At 46.5% G+C, this 21,012-nt stretch overlaps 1 protein-coding gene across 2 annotated transcripts in view; it reads right to left on the bottom strand.

The window, feature by feature from the left end:
- DPH7 (diphthamide biosynthesis 7) overlaps nucleotides 1–21,012 on the bottom strand; it is a 411,528-nt gene that overhangs the window by 240,905 nt on the left and 149,611 nt on the right. Inside the window, exons 4-5 of one of the 2 annotated variants that reach the window (XM_030206599.1) lie at nucleotides 13,880–13,967; nucleotides 13,246–13,337 (exon numbers count right to left, since the gene is read on the bottom strand). The exons of the other annotated variant lie outside the window; for it this stretch is intronic. Of the exons in view, the coding sequence (XP_030062459.1) occupies nucleotides 13,246–13,337; nucleotides 13,880–13,967 (180 nt within the window). The remainder of the gene's footprint in view (nucleotides 1–13,245; nucleotides 13,338–13,879; nucleotides 13,968–21,012) is intronic. 2 annotated transcript variants of the gene reach the window in all.

Raw genomic sequence — 21,012 nt, 5'->3', positions numbered from 1 at the left:
CTCTCACTTTCCACTGCGACTGTCCCTGCTGCCTTTAAACATGCTGTGGTCACACCTCTCCTTAAGAAGCCTTCACTTGACCCTACTTGTCCCTCTAATTACCGACCCATCTCCCTCCTTCCTTTTCTCTCCAAATTACTTGAGCGTGCTGTTCACTGCCGCTGCCTTGATTTTCTCTCCTCACATGCTATTCTTGACCCATTACAATCTGGTTTTCGCCCTCTCCACTCAACCGAAACTGCGCTTACTAAAGTCTCCAATGACCTATTACTGGCTAAATCCAGAGGTCAATATTCCATCCTCATTCTTCTTGATCTTTCCGCTGCTTTTGACACTGTCGATCACAGCATACTTCTCGATACCCTGTCCTCACTTGGATTCCAGGGCTCTGTCCTTTCCTGGTTCTCTTCCTACCTCTCCCTCCGCACCTTTAGTGTTCACTCTGGTGGATCCTCTTCTACTTCTATCCCTCTGCCTGTCGGCGTACCTCAGGGTTCTGTTCTTGGTCCCCTCCTCTTTTCTATCTACACTTCTTCCCTTGGTTCATTAATCTCATCCCATGGCTTTTCCTACCATCTCTATGCTGATGATTCCCAAATCTACCTTTCTACCCCTGATATCTCACCTTGCATCCAAACCAAAGTTTCAGCGTGCTTGTCTGACATTGCTGCCTGGATGTCTCAACGCCACCTGAAATTAAATATGACCAAAACCGAGCTTCTCATTTTCCCACCCAAACCCACCTCCCCGCTCCCCCCGTTTTCTATTTCTGTTGATGGCTCTCTCATTCTCCCTGTCTCCTCAGCTCGAAACCTTGGGGTCATCTTTGACTCTTCTCTCTCCTTCTCTGCTCATATCCAGCAGACCGCCAAGACCTGTCGTTTCTTTCTTTACAACATCCGTAAAATCCGCCCCTTTCTTTCCGAGCACTCTACCAAAACCCTCATCCACACCCTTGTCACCTCTCGTCTAGACTACTGCAATCTGCTTCTTGCTGGCCTCCCACTTAGTCACCTCTCCCCTCTCCAGTCGGTTCAAAACTCTGCTGCCCGTCTCATCTTCCGCCAGGGTCGCTTTACTCATACTACCCCTCTCCTCAAGACCCTTCACTGGCTCCCTATCCGTTTTCGCATCCTGTTCAAACTTCTTCTACTAACCTATAAATGTACTCACTCTGCTGCTCCCCAGTATCTCTCCACACTCGTCCTTCCCTACACCCCTTCCCGTGCACTCCGCTCCATGGATAAATCCTTCTTATCTGTTCCCTTCTCCACTACTGCCAACTCCAGACTTCGCGCCTTCTGTCTCGCTGCACCCTACGCCTGGAATAAACTTCCTGAGCCCCTACGTCTTGCCCCATCCTTGGCCATCTTTAAATCTAGACTGAAAGCCCACCTCTTTAACATTGCTTTTGACTCGTAACCACCTGTAACCACTCGCCTCCACCTACCCTCCTCTCTTCCTTCCCGTTCACATTAATTGATTTGATTTGCTTACTTTATTTATTTTTTGTCTATTAGATTGTAAGCTCTTTGAGCAGGGACTGTCTTTCTTCTATGTTTGTGCAGCGCTGCGTATGCCTTGTAGCGCTATAGAAATGCTAAATAGTAGTAGTAGTAGTAATAGCAGCAGAATCGGATACTAGGACAGCATGATCAGAAAAACAGTCACCAGACAACAAAGGTAGAAAAAAATCATTTTCATTATAGTGTTTGGAATATGTTCACTTTGAGAATCAGGTGCTCAACATTAAAAGTTTATATTTATTTACTTATTTATGGCATTTTATCGCACATTAAACATGAATTAGATTGGAACCTGGGATCATTTAACTTTTTTTTCCTGGAGTAATGCATTGCCACCCCCCCAGGCTCTCTCCCCGGCTATAGCCAGCTCTGCAATTTGGGGGGGGGGGGGGGGGGGGGGGGTACCGGGGAGAGAGCCTGTTGTTAAACATTTACCAGCACACCACTGGATCTAGCCTACTATTGCTGCCTCCGGAACTTCATTAAGACGCGAGCCCAAGATGAGCTGGAGTTAGCTGAAACAGCCCTGGAATTAGCAATGTGCAGAGGGGGTGGTAAGGGAAGTATATCGCGTATCTATCTAGCCCTATTGGGCCGTACAGATCCCCAGATATTATACCATGCGAGATGGGAAAGGGCGTTGCAATATTCTTACCCTAAAGAGGTGTGGGTGAGGAATTATAAGTATTTGCTCAAATCTTCTTTAGCACAATCTGTAAATGAAAATGGGTTTAAGATGCTATATTGGTGGCACTACACCCCTGCCAAACTACAAAAAATGTACCCGGGACTGTCGGGACAATGCTGGCGGGAATTTGGTAAAAGGGGCACATTCCTCCATATTTGGTGTGAATGACCGAAAGCAAAAGTATACTGGGCTAAGATGGTGGAGTTGGTTAATAAAGTGATCCAAAAGCCTTACCCAAATAGGGCAGAACAATGCCTACTCCACTTTAGGCCAGTATCAATACCTAGCTGGTAACATAGACTGGCATGCCAATACTTTGTAGCGGCCAAAATTGTATTGGCCAGGGCGTGGAAGCAAATGGAACTGCCAGCTCTACAGGTGGTGACTCAGAAAGTGGATTTCCTTTACCAAATGTCAAAGCTAACGGCACTACGGAGAGGGACTATGCTGACCTTCACGAAAATATGGATGCTATATGAACAATTTCAAGAGCAAGATCAGCCACCACATGATTAGGGGGGAGGGGGAGGGAACATATACAGTTGAGGAATGGAGGGATTGCTTATGTAAAAGACATATGTTACTGTTTAGATTTAAATGTACCCTGATTGGTTAACAATAAAAAAAAAAAAAAAACCTGGCAAGATCCTAAAAAAGTACAAAACATTTTATACTGCTTATCCCAGAAATAATGGATTTTCCGCAAAGTCCGTTTAATAATGGTCTATGGATTTTTCCTTTAGGAAGCTGTTCAAGCCCTTTTTAAACTCCGCTAACCGCCTTTACCACATTCTCTGGCAACGAATTCCAGAGTTTAATTACATGTTGAGTGAAGAAAAATTTTCTCCAATTCTTTTTAAATTTACTACATTGTAGCTTCATCGCATGCCCCCTAGTCCTAGTATTTTTGGAAAGCGTAAACAGACGCTTCACGTCTACCCGTTCAACTCCACTCATTATTTTATAGACCTCTATCATATCTCCCCTCAGCCGCCTTTTCTCCAAGCTGAAGAGCCTTAGCTGCTTTAGCCTTTCCTCATAGGGAAGTCGTCCCATCCCCTTTATCATTTTCGTCGCCCTTCTCTGCACCTTTTCTAATTCCACTATATCTTTTTTGAGATGCGGCAACCAGAATTGAACACAATATTCGAGGTGCGGTCGCACCATGAAGTGATACAAAGGCATTATAACATCCTCATTTTTGTTTTCCATTCTTTTCCTATTAATACCTAACATTCTATTTGCTTTCTTAGCCACAGCAGCACACTGAGCAGAAGGTTTCAATGTATCATCAACGACGACACCTAGATCCATTTCTTTGTCTGTGACTCCTAGCATGGAACCTTGCATTATGTAGCTAGAATTCGGGTTCCTCTTTCCCACATGCATCACTTTGCAGTTGCTCACATTAAACGTCATCTGCCATTTAGACGCCCAGTCTCCCAGTCTCGTAAGGTCCTCTTGTAATTTTTCACAATCCACCAGCGATTTAACGACTTTGAATAACTGTACTGTCATCAGCAAATTTAATTACCTCACTAGTTACTCCCATCTCTAGGTCATTTATAAATATGTTAAAAAGCAGTGGTCCCTGCACTGGGGAACCCCACTAACTACCCTTCTCCATTGAGAATACTGACCATTTAACCCTACTCTCTGTTTTCTTGCTTTTAACCAGTTTTTAATCCACAATAGAACACTACCTCCTATCCCATGACTCTCCAATTTCCTCTGGAGTCTTTCATGAGGTATTTTGTCAAACGCCTTCTGAAAATCCAGATACACAATATCAACCAGCTCACCTTTATCCACATGTTTGTTCACCCCTTCAAAGAAATATAGTAGTGTGGTGAGGCAAGATTTCCCTTCACTAAAACCATGTTCACTTTGTCTCATTAATCCATGCTTTTGAATATGCTCTGTAATTTTGTTCTTAATAATAGTCTCTACCATTTTTCCCGGCACCGACATCAGACTCACCGGTCTATAATTTCCCGGATCTGCTCTGGAACCTTTTTGAAAAATCGGCGTTACATTGGCCACCCTCCAATCTTCCGGTACCACGCTCGATTTTAAGGATAAATTACAAATTACTAACAATAGCTCCGCAAGCTCATTTTTCAGTTCTATCAATACTCTGGGATGAATACCATCCGATCCAGGAGATTTGCTACTCTTCAGTTTGTAGAACTGCCCCATCACATCCTCCAGGTTTACAGAGAATTCATTAAGTTTCTCCGACTCGTCAGCTTCAAATACCATTTCTGGCACCGGTATCCCACCCAAATCTTCCTCGGTGAAGACCGAAGCAAAGAATTCATTTAATCTCTCTGCTACGGCTTTGTCTTCCCTGATCGCCCCTTTTACTGCTCTTTCATCTAGCGGTCCAACCGATTCTTTTGTCGGCTTCCTGCTTTTAATATACCTAAAAAATGTTTACTATCCAGCTTATTTTCGAAAGAGATCGCCGGCCATCTTCCGACATAAATCGGGAGATGGCCGGCGATCTCCTGAACCCGGCCAAATCGGTATAATCGACAGCCAATTTTGGCCGGCACCAACTGCTTTCCGTCGCGGAGCCAGTGAAACTTCAAGGCAGGGTACAGAAGGCGGTATGGGGGCGTGGCTATGAGATAGCCGGCTTCGCCCTATAATGAAAAAAAGATGGCTGGCATTTCGGGGATGACCTCCCTTTACTCCCCCAGTGGTCACCAACCCCCTCCCACCCAAAAAAAAAAAAAAAAAAATTGTTGCCTGCCTCTCACGCCAGCCTGAACTGTCATACCCAGCTCCCTGACAGCAGCATGCAGGTCCCTGGAGCACTTTTAGTGGGTGCAGTAGTGCACTTCAGGTAGTTGAACCCAGGCCCATCCCCCCCCCCCCCGCCTTTTACACTTGTGGTGGTATATGTTGAGCCCTCCAAACTCCCCCAAAACCCACTGTACCCACATATAGGTGCCCCCCTTCACCCCTTAGGGCTATGGTAGTGGTGTAGAGTTGGGGGAGGGGGTTTTGGGGGGATTTGGGGGGGCTCAGCACACAAGGAAAGGGAGGTATGCACCTGGGACCAATTTGCGAAGTCCACTGCAGTGCCCCCTAGGGTGCCCGGTTGGTGTCCTGGCATGTCAGGGGGGCCAGTGCACTACAAATGCTGGCTCCTCCCACAACCAAAAGGCTTGCATTTCGCCAGGTTTGAGATGGCCATTATGGCCAAAAACCGAACCCGGCCATCTCTAAACCCGTTGATCTCAACATTCGACCTAAATGTTGAGATTTAGCCGGCGCCGGCCATCTTTTTCGAAAATACGGTTGGCTCCGCCCATTTACAGAGCTGGCCACGGAGATGGTCGGCGCCGTTCGATTATGCCCCTCCAAGTGTTTTTACCTCCAACACAATTATTTTTTCAAAGTCCCTCTTTGCCTTCCTTATCAGCGCTTTGCATTTGACTTGACATTCCTTATGCTGTTTCTTATTATTTTCAGCCGATTCCTTCTTCCATTTTCTGAAGGATTTTCTTTTAGTTCTAATAGCTTCCTTCACCTCACTTTTTAACCACGCCGGTTGTCGTTTGGTCTTCCATCTTCCTTTTTTTTTTTTCATTTATTTATTGCATTTTCAATACCTAAACAATATACACCAGTCTAGTGAAATACAGCCAATATCTAAATAGCTTTCTTAGACCACAAAATAAGGGGGGGCTAGGAATTAGAGAAGACTATAAGGTATATAACAAACAGATTGAAGGCATCTTACTTCCCAATTTCTACTACTTATTTAATTGTTTTGAATCGAGAAAAGACTTCAGCTGCTCAGGTAAATAAAAAACAAGCAAGCAAAAAAGATCCTCCTGATTCTAATGTTCTCATTTTCAAAGAAAGGAAAGCTTTCCTCTTCTGTTGTGTTCATTTAGTAACATCAGGATATATCCAAATTTTTTCACCTCCTTACTGAGAATTGGTAGATTTAAAGTAAAGTCTCATAATTGAGTTCAAGTCTTATTCAAAAACAAAAGAAACTATCATTGTAGCTCTTTCAGTGACATTTTCCAAAGATTGTTCTAAAATTGCTGATATATTATCCAGATCAATATCCACTTTTTCTGTATCTTTTCTTTCTCCTTCCGCTCCTTTGGGTTTATTAGGTATATAATAAATGTTATTTATTGGAGGAATAGCTTCTTGTGGAATTTTTAAATTTTCTATTAGGAATCTTTTAAACAATTCTAACGGGTTTATCCCAAGGAGTTTAGGAAAATTTAACAAACGCAGATTTAATCTTCTATTACAATTTTCTATCTGTTCAATCTTCCTTCCAATATCCATATTATCTTTTGCCACTGTTGCTTTATACTCTTGTATTTGTTCTACTTCATTTTGTAAAGTTGAAGCCCTTGAAGACAGTTCTTGTTTAACCGATTCTACAGTATCTTTCAATCCTTCAATCTTAATGTTTAAAGCTTTTACCTCTCCCGAAGACTTCTGTAAGGTCGAGTCCATTTCAAGAAGTTCCAGCCATATCCTTTCCAGATTCACCTCCGATTTTCTTTCGAAGTATTCAGGAAACATCTGGTCTCTGGATCTCAGCGACTCCTGTAGCGATCCCAGATCCCCGCTGGACCTTCCTCCGGTTACACTTCCGGTGACTGTTTGGGTTGCCTCTCGAGTCACTACAGTTGTTGGGCACGGAGGGTACATGGAATTTGGTGGAGGGGACAAATATGTTTCATTTTCCCGCAATTGGTCCGCTTCTCCAGATCCAGCCGCTGCGGGTTCTAATCCCCTCAATGTTTGAGAAGTCCCGAGGAAGAAACGCTCCAGAGTTGATTGAATCGGGGAGGAGGTCGAGGTAGGCGGGAGCACTAACCTCAGCGTCCCTTTTCGTTTCAAATGTGGCATATTGATAAAAATAGAAACCTTTTTTTTTTTTTAATTTTCCCCCGAACAGCCTGGCCGGAGCAACTTACACTTCACCCGTTCTCAGCGCCATCTTGACACGCCCCCCCCCCCCCCCCCCCCCATCCTCCTTTTTTAATATGCGGAATATATTTGGTATGGGCTTCCAGGATGGTGTTTTTGAACAGCATCCACGCCTGATGTAAATTTTTGACCCTCACAGCCACTCCTCTAAGATTTCTTTTCACCGTTCTTCTCATTTTATCATAGTCTCCTTTTTTAAAGTTAAACGCTAAAGTATTTGATTTCCTATGTATACTTACTTCAAAGCTAATATCAAATCCGATCGAATCCTCCCTTCTCTTCGGTGTCAGTTCCGATGCTGACCGGTCCCGGGGGACCTATGTAGCAGCCGGCACCGAGGCAGGTGGAGATCTACTCGATGCTCAACCACTTCCAGTGTCTGATAGAAGTCTGGTAGCCAATGCTGATGTTTCAAATCTGGCTCCAAAAAACCTTTTCCTTTTGAGCCTCTCTAGACTTGTGTGTTCTTTTCTGCATATACAAAGAATACAGTTTAGTGAGTTATGGTCTGGCCCTAAACACTGGATACACCAAGAACGGGTGTTAGCTCCAGAGATGGTCCGACTGAATTGAGCACAGTGCTTAAAGCCACTGGGAACTTTTGATGACATGGAAGGTAAAACAGCCGTGGCTAAATCAAATGATTCAAAGGTGATATTGGAAAAATAGGGGAAAGTCACAACAAAATAGAGGAACAGTTCCAGACCGATGCTCAGGTCTAAGAGGGCCTAATCAGTCAGAATAAAATAAGAAAACTTACAAAAAAAGGAAAAATATCTAACTTTGGCAATACAGGTAAAAAGGAAACAACCCCATAAGGGAAAAACACCAAAACACAACAAAAATACTTCTTTACAAATGACGTTAAAAGACCCCACCTCAGACATGTCCTTCTCTCACCGCAGATGACAAAAGATTAATTGGTCCTGGCCTCACGAGTCAGGCGAGAAGGCACCCGCATATGCATGGTGGGAGCGCTGCCTCGAGGTTTTAAAGAAACAGTATGCTGGACACCCACATGTGAGAATTAGCTGGCCTGCTTGTCCTTGAAAAAAGTTCTTCACCCTTAAACTGTACCATTGAGGGAACGGTACAATTTAGGGGGTGAAGAACTTTTGTACGCAAAGGAGGAATGGGACTTGAATGTGATCATCTGTGACAACCTTAAGGTGGCTAAACAGATAGAAAAGGTGACTGTGAAAGCTAGAAGGATGCTTGAGTTAACAGGAAGATGAATGGCTAGTAGGAACAAGGAAGTGATGATGCCTCTGTATAAGACTCTGGCGAGACCTCATTTAGAATATTGTGTACAGTTCTGGAGACTGCACCTTCAAAAAGATATAAACAGGATGGAGTCAGTCCAGAGAATGGCTACTAAAATGGTCAGTGGTCTTCATTATAAAGCGTATGGGGACAACTTAAAGATCTTAATACGCATACAGGATACAGACATTTAAATACCTATTTATTTATTTAAAAATGTCTATTCTGCTTACAGCTAAGCAGATTACAATAAAACATACACAATAAAAACACAAATAAAACACCATTAATACCAAAACAGAACTAACATGTCATATCAACCCCAGGCTTGAACAAACATATAAGTCTTCAATAGTTTGTGAAAAGATGCCATACTGCCACAAAGTCTTATAACTCCACGTACAGCATTCCAGATCTGTGGTAGAGCCAAAGCAACTTTTCCAAGTATGGACAAATTTCACAGACTGCACATCCCTAGTATTCAAAAACATTGCATGCTCTGACGTCGATTCACAACAATAACTTCTCTAAAGCACCAGGGAACTGATTCTGCATACACTGCCTGATGAATCAAAACACACAATCTTATACAGAATTCTAAATTGAATGGGCAACTAGTAGTATAGGTGACATGTTCAAAATGATTCGTGCCGTCCAGCAAATGGGCAGCAGCATTTTGAATCAACTGCAAAGACTGCATACTGGACTTCGCGATGCCCAAGTACAGCACATTGCAAAAACCAACTCTAGATATTACCAGACCTAAAATCATATTTAGGTAGCACAGGTTTCAAACGAATCAACAGATGAAGCGGAAAAAAAGCAGATCCCTCTTCACAAAAGTGGTGATAGGGAAGTAGCTGGAAACTACAGGCCAGTAAGCCTCACTTCAGTTATTGGAAAGGTAATGGAAGCGATGCTGAAGGAAAGGATAGTGAATTTCCTGGAAGCCAATAAGTTGCAAGATCCGAGACAACATGGTTTTACCAGAAGGAAATCGTGCCAAACGAATCTCATTGAATTCTTTGATTGGGTGACAGGAGAATTAAATCAGGGACGAGCTATAGACGTAATCTACTTAGATTTCAGCAAAGCTTTTGACACAGTTCCCCACAGGAGGCTCTTAACTAAACTGGATGGGCTGAAGATAGGACCCGAAGTGGTGAACTGAATTAGGAACTGGTTGACGGACAGACGCCAGAAGGTGGTGGTTAATGGAATTCGCTCGGAGGAGGGAAAGGTGAGTAGTGGAGTGCCTCAAGGATCGGTGCTGGGGCCGATTCTGTTCAACATATTTGTGAATGACATTGCCGAAGGGTTAGAAGGTAAAGTTTGCCTATTTGCGGACGATACTAAGATTTGTAACAGAGTGGACACCCGGGAGGGAGTGGAAAACATGAAAAAGGATCTGCAGAAGCTTGAAGAATGGTTTAAGGTTTGGCAATTAAAATTCAATGCGAAAAAATGCAAAGTGATGCACTTAGGGAAGAGAAATCCACGGGAGATGTATGTGTTAAGCGCTGAGAGTCTGATAGGTACGGATGGGAAGAGGGGGTGATAATATCTGAGGATCTGAAGGCAACGAAACAGTGTGAGAAGGCGGTGGCTGTAGCGAAACAGTGTGACAAGGCGGTGGTCGTAGTGAGAAGGTTGCTAGGCTGTATAGAGAGAGGTGTGACCAGCAGAAGAAAGGAGGTGTTGATGCCCCCGTACAAGTCATTGGTGAGGCCCCACCTGGAGTATTGTGTTCAGTTTTGGAAGCCGTATCTTGCAAAGGATGTAGAAAGAATTGAAACGGTGCAAAGGAAAGCTACGAGAATGGTATGGGATTTGCGTTACAAGACGTATGAGGGGAGACTTGCGGACCTGAACATGTATACTCTGAAGGAAAGGAGAAACAAGGGTGATATGATACAGACATTCAAATATTTGAAAGGTATTAATTTTTTTTTTTTTTGTTACTTTTGTACCCCGCGCTTTCCCACTCATGGCAGGCTCAATGCGGCTTACATGGGGCAATGGAGGGTTAAGTGACTTGCCCAGAGTCACAAGGAGCTGCCTGTGCCTGAAGTGGGAATTGAACTCAGTTCCTCAGTTCCCCAGGACCAAAGTCCACCACCCTAACCACTAGGCCAATCCGCAAACAAATCTTTTCCGGAGATGCGAAGGCGGTAGAACGAGAGGACATGAAATGAGATTGAAGGGAGGTAGACTCAGGAAAAATGTCAGGAAGTACTTTTTCACGGAGAGAGTGGTGGATACTTGGAATGCCCTCCCGCGGGAGGTGGTGGAGATGAAAACGGTAACAGAATTCAAACATGCGTGGGATAAACATAAAGGAATCCTGTTCAGAAGGAATGTATTCTTGGGAGCTTAGCCGAGTTTAGGTGGCAGAGCCGGTGGTGGGAGGCAGAGCTAGTGGTTGGGAGGCGGGGATAGTGCTGGGCACACTTATTCGGTCTGTGCCAGAGCCGGTGGTGGGAGGCGGGGCTGGTGGTTGGGAGGCGGAGATAGTGCTGGGCAGACTTATAGTCTGTGCCAGAGCTGGTGGTGGGAGGCGGGACTGGTAGTTGGGAGGCAGGGATAGTGCTGGGCAGACTTATACGGTCTGTGCCCTGAAGAGGACAGGTACAAATAAAAAGTAGCACATATGAATTTATCTTGTTGGGCAGACTGGATGGACCATGCAGGTCTTTTTCTGCCGTCATCTACTATGTTACTATGTGAACTACAGACAATATCTGATCTTGCATTGACAAGTTTGAGTCCAAAATCACACCTAATACTCTCATCTTATCCTTTACATCCAAATCAAATTCACCCACCTACACTGACTTGTACTGCAAAAGAACATCATCCTTCCCAAAAAAAACATTAATTCAAATTTAGCTTAGCATACAAACCATCCATGCCTCCCTGCACTGGGAAAAAAAATCATCATCTGCATATACCCTATGTTCAACCTGTAGATCACTAAAAAAAACTTACCCAAATAAGACATATTGATATTAAATAGTAAAGCAGAAAGAGCTGCAATACCCCTCTGGACACTGTCACTACATGAGAAGTCTGACCCCTGCTAAATACTTGAAAAGACCTCCCCTTAAAAAAACAAAACAAAACAAAACAAAACAGGAGAACCAATTCCTTTCATACTACACCCCTACCCCAAGCTCCTTTAGCCAACATAACAGAAGATCGACATCTACTGTGTCAAACGCAGCTGACACATCCAGTGAAACAAAACAATAAGTCAGCCCTTCACAATCCCCTTCATCACATCCAATGTTGACAATAGCAAAATTTCAACACTATGGCCAGCCCTAAAACCATACTGATGCTCATCCAAACATCCCACCGCATTCACAAAATCAACTATGCAGCATAAATGCACAGGAGGCGGGTCTCAATTGAAAGGACGCTCTGAAACGAGGGGGCATAGGATGAAGGTAAAAGGAGATGAAGTCGGAAGTAACCTGAGGAAATACTTCTTCATGTAAAGGGTGGCAAATTCATGGAACAGCCTCCCAGTGGAAGTGATGGAGATGAAAACAGTATCTAAATTCAAGAGAGCTTGAGGACAAGTACATAAGATCTCTAAGGGAGTGACAAGGAGAGTAGATGACGTGGATGGGCAGACTGGATAGGCTCTATGGTCTTTACCTGCCTACATTTTTCTCTGTTTCAATTCGGTACAACCCTAGTTGGTATGATTGGTCACACTGTTTGGTGCTAAAAGGGCTCCACCTCAGTGTCAAATTAGCTGAACTGTCCTGTTACCAGGACACCATTTTGGATGTGCAATGTACAGAAGCTAGAAATGTGGAATGACTAGTGCACTAGTAACTACACCAAGCAACTGTCCATTACAATAGCTTGGTGCCTAGCCACATTTGATACCTTACATTGTGTACATTGTTTTATTTTTTTTTCTGCCAGCTAACAAATACTTGACAATAAGAGTCTGAAGGTCCAGGTCAACAATGATGGAATTCTCCAAAAGTCTAGATCTAACTGTGAAGTATTGGGTGGTTTGGGGTCACTGCTCTAAGCTTTGGTATCAAAATGCAGGAGAAATGAAGCTCTACCAAAGCCCAAAATGTGAAGACAAGAAGTCTTTGCTGATGATGTTATCAGGGTAGTAGTAGAACTAGGGATCTTTCCAGCCAATATTCAGCCAGCAGTGGTCAGCATTTTTATGTCCACTACCAGCTGTATTCCAGGATATTCAATGCTAGGCCGTGTCCAGGCACCACCAGTTGTAGGCTGACCACTAAAATTTATGGGATTAAGATTAAGCACAATATTCAGCCCTTAACCTCATAAAATAGGACTGCAATTAATTTGCCCAATTTATGCTGTTATTTTATGCGGTTAAGGGCTGAATATTGGCACTTAACCACATAAGTTACAAAATCTTCCCCTTGAATGCCCACAAAGTTAGTCAGTTTTGGCTAAGGTGCTAACTGCAAATATTCAGCAGCACTAATCAGTTAAGTGATACTAAATCTCTGCGGTTAACCACAGACACACAATTTAAACAGCCAGGAGTCTTTCCAGACCATTTAAATCGCTTTGAATATTGGGCAGTTTTGTTTCTCCTGCATTTTCACAGTTGCATAATCAGCACTATCATGTAGACAGTATTATGATGGTTTGGTACATGAACCACAGGTTGCCCACACCTGATATACAGAAAGTTTATGCAGTCCCTTTCCAGCATGAAGTCTCACTCTATGTTGCTACCTTCACCTATGTAAAAGCTGATAAGGGGGAACGAACCCTTCTTACCTTTCTCCTAATCCTGTGGACCAGTCCAAAGACAAGGCAAGACATTCCTGGCCCAGATCAACAGAGCACACCGGCTCCAACCTGCACATCATCTACTGGAAATAAAAATAATGTATCAGAAGAAGGAACCAAAAACACCCAAGGACGGTTAACTACTCTTTGCTGTCACTCGTAGAAAAAAGTAAATCTTACAACCAAAGTAAGATTTCTACAGATTACTTGCTGGCATCTCCACTAGCAGCACACTAACACACACAGAAGATTAAATGTAGGTTGATATGCTTTTTCTCTCCAAGATTTGATTCCATCAACCCCCTTGAGAACATGTCAGTCTTTAATGATGAATTCATATTTTGGGTGCCTCAGGGTACTTGTGGCTTCTCTCCTGAGGTCTCTTCAGCTCTCCATTCTGTATTCATACTCTGGGTAGTTTCAAGTTGCCAAGTCATTCCCTTTAATTGCTGATTGAATGGATGTAAAGTAATGCTTTGGTAGCACTACTGCTGCTCAGTCATATGAAGAGATCAGTACAAGATAGGATCTATTACACTTCCACTAGATGCAATACTCTGATTTATGAGGACACCAATATTTGATAGCCTGAAATTCTCCCTATTACTGATTCAGTCGTTACCTCACTATTGGTCAGGCGACATAGTTCAACCATTCCCTTGGCATTGACAATACCCAGCATAGGACTTTCTGCCACTGGAACATGGCACCTGGGAGAATGAGAATAAAGATTACAGTCCATGTTATTTATATTCTAAACAATCCCTTCAAGGATGAAGCTGTAAGTATAGTTCTTAACACATGAAGGCCAAATAGACTACCTTAAGTTGACTCTCAGCAACTCAAGTGCAGCAGTCAGTGGGAGTGTTTCTGCTATGCACTGCAGTTCAAGGTAAAATTATGTATCATACCTGATAATTTTCTTTCCATTAATCATAGCCGATCAATCCATAGACTGGTGGGTTGTGTCCATCTACCAGCAGGTGGAGATAGAGAGCAATCCTTTTGCCTCTCTATATGTGGTCATGTGCTGCCGGAAACTCCTCAGTATGTCGATATCAAAGCTCCATCCGCAGGACTCAGCACTTAGAGAATTACACCCACAAAGGGACACTCTGCCCAGCTCACCACCGCCAAAACGGGGGAGGGGAATCAACCTAGCTCATCCCCACACAAGTGGAGGAGGGGAATCCGTCCAGCTCATCCCCGCGGAGTGGGGGAGGGACATCACACCCACCGATGCGGGGGGATCTGGCTTATCTTGCAACCGCAACCGCAAGAGGAGCTGACTGACAAACTAACACCGCCGAAGCAGGAGGGGTACAAAGCTGCCCTACAGCCGCACGAAGCGGGAGGGAGCGCCGGCAGAATTTAGGTCTCAATCCAGCCCCGTAAAACGGAGGGGAGAGGAATGCAGCAGCTCACTGTAACACAAAATCATCGCAACTCCTGAAGAATCCAATTGAAAAAACTTGAACACGAAGTCCTCCTGAACAGGAACTGAAGACTAAACTTGAACCTGAAATGCAACCAGAATATAAACAGTACAAATATCTGGGAGGGGCTATGGATTGATCGGCTATGATTAATGGAAAGAAAATTATCAGGTATGATACATAATTTTACCTTCCATATCATCATGCCGATCAATCCATAGACTGGTGGGATGTACCGAAGCAGTACTCACCCAGGGCGGGATACAGAAATCCCTGACCGCAACACTGAAGCTCCAAACCGGGCCTCCGCCCGAGCAGCCACAGTCAAGTGGTAATGTCTGGAGAAGATATGAGCCGATGCCCAAGTTGCCGCCCTACAAATCTCTTCCAAGTAGACGGACCCAGCCTCTGCCATCGAGGCCGCCTGTGCTCTAGTGGAGTGAGCCTTCAGCTGGGTAGGCGGCACCTTCCCCGCGGCCACATAAGCCGCTGCAATGGTTTCCTTGACCCATCATGCCACGGTAGGCTTGGCAACCTGCAGACCCTTACGAGGACCTGCGAACAGCACAAACAGATGATCCGACTTCCGGAATCATTGGTCACTTCCAAGTATCTGATGATGACTCGTCTCACATCTAGATATTTGAGAGCAGAGTACTCCTCTGGGTAGTCCTCCCTACGAAAGGAGGGTAGACAGAGCTGCTGATTCACATGGAAGCGAGAAACAATCTTGGGCAGGAAGGAAGGCACTGTGCGAATAGACACTCCTGCCTCAGAGAACTGCAGAAAGGGCTCCCGACATGATAGCGCCTGGAGCTCGGAAACTCTTCTGGTTGAAGTGATAGCCACCAAAAAGACTGCGTGGAATCCTGCCTCCCTGACGTTGGTCAGGTCTTTCAGAGATGCCCTCGACAAGGGTTCACAAGGCGGCTTCTGCAAGGCTCTTAGCACCAGATTGAGATTCCACGCAGGTACCACTGAGTGCAGAGGAGGGCGCAGGTGATTAACTTTCTTGAGAAAGCGTACCACATCTGGCTGCGAGGCCAGGGAAGCACCCTTCAGGTGACCCCTGAAGCAAGCAAGAGCCGCTACCTGGACCTTAAGGGAACTGAGCGACAGGCCTTTTTCCAGACCTTCTTGCAGGAACGCCAATACTGAAGAAATTGGGGCAGTGAAGGGAGAAAGTGAGCCTGCCTCACACCACGATGCAAAGGTACACCAAACCCTGGCGTAAGCAGTAGAAGTAGAGTGCTTCCTCGCTCTCAGCATAGTGGCGATGACCTTGTCTGAGAAGCCCTTCTTCCTCAGACGCTGCCGCTCAATAGCCAGGCCGAAAGACCAAAGGGGGAGGGATCCTCCATTACCACGGGACCCTGATGCAACAGGCCCCGCTCCGCTGGCAGCTGCAGAGGGCCGTCCACTGAGAGCCTGATCAAGTCCGCATACCAGGGACGTCTGGGCCAATCCGGACTCACCAGGATTATCTGGCTCGGATGCTTTGCCAACCGGCCTAGCACCCTGCCCAACATGGTCCAAGGCGGGAACACATAGAGAAGCTCCTGTGTCAGCCACTGTTGGAGAAGAGCATCTACTCCCAGAGATCGAGGGTCCCGTCCTCTGCTGAAAAAGCGCGGCACTTGGCAAATGGCTGATGAGGCCATCAGATCTAGGCTCGACTGGCCCCAGCACTTCGTGATGTCCAAGAAGGCCTGAGCAGTATTCATGACTCCCGCAATGTGGGCCGCCGACAGCTGTTCCAGGTTTGCTTCCGCCCACAGGCATAGCTTCATGGCCTCCTTGGTTAGAGGGGCGCTCATGGTACCTCCCTGGCGATTGGCATAGGCCACAGCCGTGCCATCATCCGACCGGACCCGTACTGGCTTCAGCGCCAGGACCAGGAGAACTCCAAAGGCGCCAACCAAATGGCTCTGAGTTCCAGGAGGCTGATAGACCACTTTGCCTCTGCAGGGGACCAGAGCCCCTGCGCTGTCCTTACCAAGTAGTGGGCTCCCCAGCCCGTCAAAGAGGCGTCCGCCATGACGACAACCCACTCCGGGGTCATAAGAGGCATTCCTGTGGACAGCTTGTCTGGCCTCAGCCACCAGCTCAGCGCCTTGCGCACCGCCGGATCCAAGGGAAGGCGAACAGCGTAATCCTCCAAAGCTGGAGTCCATCGCTGCAGCAGAGAGAGCTGTATAGGTCTCATATTGGCCCTGGCCCAGGGCACTACCTCCATCGTGGCCGTCATAGAGCCCAACAGCTGCACATAGTCCCAAGCCCGAAGAGGCTTGTCCACCTGAGCCTGAAGCTTGACAATCCGATTGTCTGGCAGGACCACTCTGCCCACTTGGGAGTCGAATCGAACTCTCAGATACTCCAGGGACTGAGTCGGGCGCAGCTGGCTTTTCTCCCAGTTGATGATCCACCCCAGGGAGCACAAAAGAGCAATCACCCGGTCTGAAGCTCTGCCGCACTCTGCATAAGAGGGGGCTCGGATCAACCAGTCGCCCAGATAAGGATGAACTTGTACTCCTTTCTTGCGAAGGAAGGCCGCAATGACCACCATTACCTTGGAGAAGGTCCGCGGAGCAGTAGCCAACCCGAACGAGAGGGCTCTGAACTGGAAGTGTCGGCTCAGAACTGCAAAACGCAGAAGGCGTTGATGAGGAGGCCAGATGGGAATATGCAAGTAAGCTTCCTTGATGTCCAAGGATGTCAGGAACTCCCCTGCCTGCACTGCTGCTATAACAGAGCGGAGAGTCTCCATCCGGGAGTGCCGAACTTACAAGGCCCGATTGACCACTTTGAGGTCCAGGATAAGCCGGACAGAACCTTCTTTCTTTGGAACCTCAAAGTAAATGGAGTAACGTCCCTTGCCAAGCTGATCTTCTGGCACCGGAACGACCGCACCCAGGCGGATCAGATTGTCCAAAGTCTGCTGCACTGCCACAGCTTTGACCGGAGACTTGCAGGGAGAGTGCACAAACCCGTCTCTTAAGGGTCGGCAGAACTCTAGCTTGTAGCCGTCTCTGATGACTTCCAGCACCCAAGCGACTGAAGTTACCCTGGTCCACTCGCCCAGAAACGAGGATAGGCGTCCTCCAATCTGCTCTGGGCCATGGACCAGCGCCCCGTCATTGGGTACGAGACCCTGGGGGAGGACCGGAGGAGGCACCTCCGGGACGGCGGTCTCTGTCAAAGAAATGCTGCTTGGGGGAGAAGTTCCTTATGAAGGAAAAGGGGGCAGAGGAGCCCGACTTGCCCGGGCAATACCGACGGGCTTCCCGAAACCGTCCTTTGGAGGAACCGGGGCGGGCACCACTGGCCCGAGCCCTGACCTCCGGTAACCTCTTGCCCTTAGAGGTGCCGAGATCGGTCACAATCTTGTCCAGCTCGACCCCAAAGAGCAGCTTGCCTTTAAAAGGCAACTTAGCCAGGCGAGACTTAGAGGCGTGGTCAACAGGCCAATGCTTTAGCCAAAGCCACCGCCGTGCAGAGACTGTCTGAGCCATACCTTTAGCCGAGGCTCTCAAGACATCATACAGCAAGTCTGCCAAGTAGGCCAAGCCCGATTCCAGGGCTGGCCAATCAGCCCTCAAGGAAGGATCCGAGGGGGAAGCCCGCTGCACCAGCGTCAGGCACGCCCTGGCCACATAGGAGCCGCAAATTGAGGCCTGCAAACTTAAAGCAGCCGCCTCAAAGGACGACTTTAAAGCCGCCTCCAATCTCCTGTCTTGGGCGTCCTTTAGGGCCATGCCACCTTCCACCGGCAACGCCGTTTTCTTAGTCACCGCAGTGATTAAAGAATCCATGGTAGGCCCAAGAAAGGCCTCCTATTCACCTTCAGGCAGAGGATAGAGGCGGGACAAAGCCCTAGCCACTTTAAGGCTCGCTTCTGGGAAATCCCAATGAGCCGAAATCAAGGTGTGCATGGCTTCATGCACGTGGAAGGTTCTAGGCGGGCGCTTCGTCCCCAGCATAATGGCAGAGCCAACAGAGGCTGAGGGAGAGACGTTCTCCGGAGAGGAAATCTTCAAAATGCTAATGGCCTGCACTAACAGGTTGGGCAAATCCTCTGAGCGAAAGATCCGTGCTGCAGAGGGGTCATCCGCTCCATCCAAGCGGGAATCTGTCTCCTCCAAGGAATCCTCAAAGGACCATTGCGAGAACTCAGATACGCTGCCCTCATCTACATCAGAGGAGACAGAGTCCTCTAGGGCCTGGAAGTCCACCAAGGGCATTTGCTTCCGGAGGCCTTAACCCCTTGATCAGAGGGGGGAGCCGGGGCAGCGTTTAGCATAAGAAAAGCCTGATGCAGCAGCAAAATGAACTCAGGGGAGAACCCCCTAGACTGTGCGCTTCTGCCGCCTGGGCCACGGCCCTAGACGCACCCTCAACCGGCGCTCGCAAGAGCGGGGGGGGGGGGGGGGAACATGCTCTCATCCAAAATGGCGTCCGGTGCGAAACTCCGAGAAGGAGCCACGCGGAAAGAACGGCGCTTAACTTTCGCCGCTTTCTTGCCGTCGCCCGAATCAAGGGCGACCATAGCATTAACGTCTCCCAACTCGAGGGCGGCCCAAGAAGAAGCCGTCCGAGCAGAGTGGCCGGCCAAAATGGGTGGGGGGGAGGGGGGAGCAGCGGGGGATGGGCACATATGGCGGGAAAAAAACGCCGCACCGGAGGAAGAACCAGGACACTGACCGGACTCCAAACTGACGCCCAAACAAAGGCGAGTCAGGCTTTGAAACCCCCGCATCCCCACTAGACGCACACACGCAGTCCGGGGAGTGAATCTTCGCGCCCTCGCCCTCCGACGCCATAAGCCACGTGGAGACCGAACGGGGAACCCCCTGCCCGCTATAAAAGGTAAAATTATCTGCTTCTCGCTCCGAGCTGTAACGAACTGGTGTCCTAGTGAGCAGCTGCAATAAACGCTGATATAAACGTTGAAATAAACGCCCTTAAAGGACGTTCAATTTTTTTTTTTAACGGAGCCAGCGGGAGGGGGGAGAAAAGGAGGGACCTGGCACCACCAGGTTTGCACTTGCTCAACCCCAGGTACTCAACAAAACCTAAGAATTAGGCTTGGAGACCTAGCCAGAGCTGCTGCTGTGTGTGACCACCACCTGCTGAGATAGAGAACATACTGAGGAGTTTCCGGCAGCACATGACCACATATAGGGAGGCAAAAGGATTGCTCTCTATCTCCACCTGCTGGTAGATGGACACAACCCACCAGTCTATGGATTGATCGGCATGATGATATGGAATGAGCCCTAGATGCTACTAGTCTGAAGAACAACTCAAAATCTCTCTCTGAGAATATACTTCTGGCTTAACTCTGTCTCATGCCTTAAAAAACATGTTTTAATAGTACAAATAATTACGTGATATCACCTTATCCAAGGTCCTCATAAGAGGAACAACCTATCACAGGCAAAAGTGCTCACTCAAAAGTTTGATTTTGTTGTTTAAATTGAGCATGTTTCCTTTTCCTAATCAGTTATCTCTTGCTTCTATCCAATGCATCTATAACCTGCCTCCCAGAAACTCCACCCAACCTGTCTTTCCTCATAGAACCAACAAACTGGAAAATTTTTACAATTCTCTAACTACTTTTAGAAACATCTGTTTTTCTAATCCTGAAAATCTTGAGGATGATGCAATAATTGCATTGCTCTAGATAACAGAATTAACACTTTGTGCCTCAATCAGCACTGATCAACTCCTTGAAAGAGTACATCTGACCTTCACCCTTAGTTAATTAAAGATCTCTGGAGGGCAAGATGGCGTCTGAGTAGGAAGTGCCACTGGCCAGTGTTGTTTAAAGTACTAGGTCAGTGATGGCGAACCTTTCAGAGACCGAGTGCCCAAACAGCAACCCAAAATCTAATTACTCATCGCAAAGTGCCGGTACTCATTATGGGCAGGTGGGCGGGGTCACCACATATGACTCCGCCCCTATGATAGCCACACCCCCTTACACCAGCCATGGCGCATATAAACAGACATCATTGAAAATATTATACTAGTATAGGAGAAAAAAACAACATGATTTTCTTTCATTATAAATCATTTCTTTAAGTTATTACAGCTCCAGTATACCCAGTGCAAAATAAGACAGCAGATGTAAATTCTCAAATAGGACATATTCCAAACACTAAAATGAAAATAAAATGATTTTTTCTACCTTTGTTGTCTGGTGATTTTGTTTTTCTATCCATATTGGTCCTAGTCGCTGATTCTGCTGCTCTCTATCTGTTCTCTTAACTCCGTTTCCAGGGCTTCCTTTCCATTTATTTCTTTACTTTCCTCCTTT

Source organism: Microcaecilia unicolor, chromosome 6 (assembly GCF_901765095.1).
Source record: "Microcaecilia unicolor chromosome 6, aMicUni1.1, whole genome shotgun sequence".
Classification (NCBI taxonomy): Eukaryota; Metazoa; Chordata; class Amphibia; order Gymnophiona; family Siphonopidae; genus Microcaecilia; species Microcaecilia unicolor.
The sequence above is the reverse complement of the archived record's forward strand: the minus strand, read 5'-3'. Positions and strand labels throughout refer to the sequence as shown.